The sequence below is a fragment of the Populus trichocarpa genome, chromosome 6, assembly GCF_000002775.5.
Source record: "Populus trichocarpa isolate Nisqually-1 chromosome 6, P.trichocarpa_v4.1, whole genome shotgun sequence".
Taxonomy (NCBI): domain Eukaryota; kingdom Viridiplantae; phylum Streptophyta; class Magnoliopsida; order Malpighiales; family Salicaceae; genus Populus; species Populus trichocarpa.
Window position 1 is genome coordinate 22,201,245 of NC_037290.2, and position 4,449 is coordinate 22,205,693.

At 36.2% G+C, this 4,449-nt stretch overlaps 1 protein-coding gene across 1 annotated transcript; it reads right to left on the bottom strand.

The window, feature by feature from the left end:
* On the bottom strand, positions 1-4,195 carry LOC7491967 (uncharacterized). Its single transcript, XM_002309406.4, has 6 exons — positions 3,149-4,195; positions 2,631-2,728; positions 1,783-1,807; positions 989-1,109; positions 768-902; positions 1-504 (listed from the first exon to the last, which is right to left on the bottom strand). The coding sequence occupies exons 1-6, from the start codon at positions 3,588-3,590 to the stop codon at positions 300-302; spliced, it is 1,026 nt and encodes a 341-aa protein (XP_002309442.2). The 5' UTR covers positions 3,591-4,195; the 3' UTR covers positions 1-299.
* Positions 4,196-4,449: the final 254 nt, after the last annotated feature.

The window sequence follows — 4,449 nt, forward strand, 5'->3', positions numbered from 1 at the left end:
TGACATTCCGAAGAGGAGGATTTAATAGCAGCACGAGTGTTCAACAGTCTTGGCAATTTACCATTCTAATCTACGTGCCTCCGAAGAGGGAAAATATACAAGCTTCAATAATTCTACTTCTGTTCATACAACCAGAGCGCTATTTGGTTGGTCTCCTTACAGCCACCTTGCCAAAAGTCAATGCTAAAATTTATGCTAACCTTTTTCGGCACTCTCAAAGAACCAGGCATTAGAATCAATGATTATATTGTGATGAAGAGGTGACATCTTGTGAATCCTTGTCACAAAATCATTGAGAACTAAGACCCTATCCATGAAACTAATTGTTGCTCTACTTGATCCCAGTCATGAACTTTTGTGACCAGGGGGTTCTGATTAACCGAATCTGTCTTGCACCATGGATAAGAGTTCTCATAGTCAAAAAGTAGAACCCTGATTCCAACTTCAGCACACTCAATGGCATATCTTGGGTTATCATCAATCAGAACCTTTGCACCTAAGGACCTGCCAGATAAAATTAAGATTAGGAGCAAGACACTTAAACTCTATCCATAGGACTTTGCATACAAGGTCACTAAATCAATGGTGCTGGCAAAGCCAAGCTCAGAATACTTGTACTTCCAAGTTTTAACAATGTTACATGGTGCACTTCCCTATTCAATTCCAATCACTAGGATTTTAAGAGACGAGTTCAAATGTAAGAAGATTAGCACAGTTAAGCAGCCTGAGAGCATTCAACATACTGCAAAGTGGTTAAATGAACATACCTGCATATTTCTGACTTTGATTTAGACTCTCCATCAAGAGCAAAGTGGTTTCCAAAGTGAATCTCATGAAAGACTCCTGGATAGTGCTTCTCTAGCCACTTGACTGTGTGATCCTTGATGACATTCTGCCGAGACCTATTTGTACATTCATTAATAGAACCCAGTTATTTCCAATGTTTGTCTCTCTATACATGATAACATGAAATGCCAGGAACACATACGTCACAACTGATAGTTTACAAAGTCTTGACAACTTATGAAGCGCCTTCTGAGCACCTGGGATTGGGTAGATACCAGTCTTGAAATATGGTGTCTTGAAGAATTCATGGACACGAAAATCAGCTGCAACAATAAGAAAGTCAACGTTGCGAAGCTATTCTAATTATAAAAGAATTAAAGAATAATTATTGCGGGATAAATAATCTATAACTAAAAACAAAAATCAGAGGGCAATATATCCTCTCTTTAATTGGATAATTGATCAAAATACAAACAAGGACATTCAAAAGTAGCAAGCAGTCTCCTGCATTTATAATTCACAATTATGAAAAATTCAAACTGGACACATACAATGATAGTTATAGACATCTGCGAACTAGAAACAGCACATTATTTAACTTCTCTAAACTGTATTTGGAAATGTTAACAGGAGTTCCCGTCTACTATACAGGAACGCAAACAGGATTCTTATATTTCTTTCAGATACACAGCTAGTTAGAGATCCCTGCATATCAAAGGCAAATCCAAAAAGATCCCTGCAATTCTTTTATGAAATTTTACTTAGTTTTAAAAATGAGCTCCCAACTTCTGACAAAGCTCGTCTGGTATGGAGCATAACACTCAAAAGACCTATAATGAACAAATTTAACAGGTCACAATTGCAAGACTACAGTGCACTATGGATTTTATTTGAAATTTTTCTCAAATACTGTTGAGAATTGAACACTTTTGACAGGCCACATCCCCGATACATAAAAATAACCTGCTTATGAAACAAGGAATACAATAGCAATACCTTCATCACGAGTGCAGTTCCATATCTATTAACAGGAAAAAAAAAAGGGGGGGCATCAGAATACATGTTGAAGTAAAGCATTTGTTTTCCTAGAAGCAGAAACCATAATTTAATGAACAAGAAAGTGAAAATCATTTGTTAACAAGGGTATAAGAACACTATAAACTGTATAGACTTTAATGTAAGAGATAGCAGTTGTGATACCTTAACATGAACCCCAATATTCAACATGGTGAATGAGGGTATCTTAACGTGGGTAAATTCAAGTTCTCAGGTCCCACAGCCCACACGAAGAATTGACCATGAAAATATCCAACTTAATAATTAAATTATTTTGTAAACGATAACTAAATTGAACTCTGTATGCATTCTTTCATTCATTCCACACTAAAGAAATGGAAAAAGATATCACATTACTGATTTGCTTGATGCACCAATCCATAACTTGCACAATATCTGTGATAATCTAACCTAACAGCTGTAACAATACGCCACAGTCAATTAGGCATGCTTCAGGTCAGCTACATGCATGGACCCAAAGTCTCACGATGCAGGTGATACACATATCTAAGTCCGACCCTGAGATTCACAAAACTGCATTCTTGTTATTCCAGACAAAGCCCTCTCTGGCTTTTGCTACTCCTGAATTTCAAGCTTAGTTCTAATTGTCTTCCTCCACGAGAAAATATGGTTCCCAAACCCCACTCAGTAATAAAATTGTAAACAGAAAAAGTTTGCAGCCTCTATTCTCTAACGCAGCTAGCTCATCCATTCTAACCTCAGAAACCACAGAACATAATATGCCAGTACTACATGTGAAAGTAGAAAAGTGATAGTGAATGGAATACCCTGAAGAACTCATAGACATGATACTCTGATACTGAGTGATTCAAAGAGTAGCGATCAGCAATAAATCTGTTCAAAGCTGACACAAAGTTCCCCAGAACTGTTCAATACAAAGCAGGAAAAAAAAGATACATCAGAAAGAAAGCAAGTAAACAAACGCCGAAGCAAACATAGAATCAGTAGCTGAATGGTTGCAAATAAAAAACTTCTAGAAGTCAGCAACATAACCAGGAAAAAGGCATCATGACCACATTATCATCCAATATCAACCCATTAACATCATATAATATATATTTGCTAAGTCAAATATTGCATTAGCAAAATATTACAAATCGTCAAGTACCCATATTGCGGCAGGCTTAAAGTTCTGACTTTGCACCTTCATTAGGTAACATTTTGCAGCTCAATAAAACAAATATTCAAACAACCGTTAATTAATCAAACAAAAGACCAAGAATTTAACACACCCATATAAATGAGCAAAAACAATGAAAGCATAACAAAGGGAATAGACCAATACCCTCATCAACATCGACGGCAACAACAATTTTCTCAGTTAAAGGAAAGTCAGGGAATCTGGGAAGCTTCCCGCATAAGCCATGATCGTTAACAAATCTACCATTAATACTAGCACTCCTATCTTCCAATCTAGCCTCAAAATCGCGCACCAACTGATTGTTTGGTGCAAATGCGCGAGCTTTCTGATCACGCGAAGAATCAGAGCAACACCCTTTTAACATCAAAGCGCCACCACCTCTATCGATCCTAAAACCAGGGCTACCGGAATTATCAAACGAAACATTAACATTCCTAAAAAGCAATGAAGATTGAGGCCTTGTTGGTGATTGAGGAGGAAAACTATGAAACCCTTTAAGGAATGGATCATTACGGGCTAAAGAAGCCATGATTAGAGCTCTTGTATTGGTGGTGAAAAAACGCAAAGTTGCTTGCTTTTTTAACATAACGATTGCTTCTCAAACATCACCATTAACCCACATAAACAAAATGCTCAAAGCTGGTATCTATCCAACTAAATCAACAAATACTAATTGCTTTCAAAACCCAATTGACGTATATTAAAGAAACAAAAATTGGATAATGAAAAGATCAGAAAGAGTAAAAGTTGAAGAAAATATCCTCTAAAATAAGAATTTTTTAACAAAAAGAAACCCCAATACGATTTTTTGACGGGAAGTTTTTTTGGATTCGAGAATAATCGGGAGTCTTGGATAACTTTAAAAACTGGATCAAGAAAGAATTTTTCTCAGAAAAAATATAGCCGTGAATCTTGCAGTATTTTTTCTCTCCTTTTAAAACAAAAATATGAAAAATGAATGAGGAGAGATTAGTGCAAAACGCAGAAAGGTCGGTGGACTGTTGTGGTCGCCGCTGAGTGACCCTTTTTGCTATTTTCTTTCCGTCTGTCTCTCTGTTGCTTTCATTTATATATGGAGGAAAACGCTACTCTATTTTTGTTGCAGTTAATTATAGGTTAAAGAGAATTTTGTGCCTTAACTTCGTTCTTATCTTTTCTTCAGCGTTATTAACTTGCAAAATCTCTGTCCCCCGATTTCCCTTTTCTTTGTTTTCATTTATCCATTAAACTTTACTTTTCATCTGCCATTCTGATTTGCGTATGACAAATGTTTTTAAAACTAAGTGATGGATGGAAATGATTGTAATGATTACACAATGTTCTTGAGAGTTGACACTCCCCCTCACTTTTGCTTTCTCGCAGCAACTTGCCGATTGTTTTTAGTAAATTAAAGTTTCTTTTTCAATCGGTGATAAATCTGTTGTAAAAATGGTTATTAACATAGG

Excerpts from the sequence above, each read along its gene's own strand:
- LOC7491967 (XM_002309406.4), bottom strand. The coding sequence starts at position 3,590 with ATGTTAAAAAAGCAAGCAACTTTGCGTTTTTTCACCACCAATACAAGA. Across the intron at positions 2,729-3,148 it reads TGCCGTCGATGTTGATGAGG|TTCTGGGGAACTTTGTGTCA; the intron begins GTATTGGTCTAT and ends TGTATTGAACAG. Across the intron at positions 1,110-1,782 it reads GAACTGCACTCGTGATGAAG|CTGATTTTCGTGTCCATGAA; the intron begins GTATTGCTATTG and ends TTATTGTTGCAG.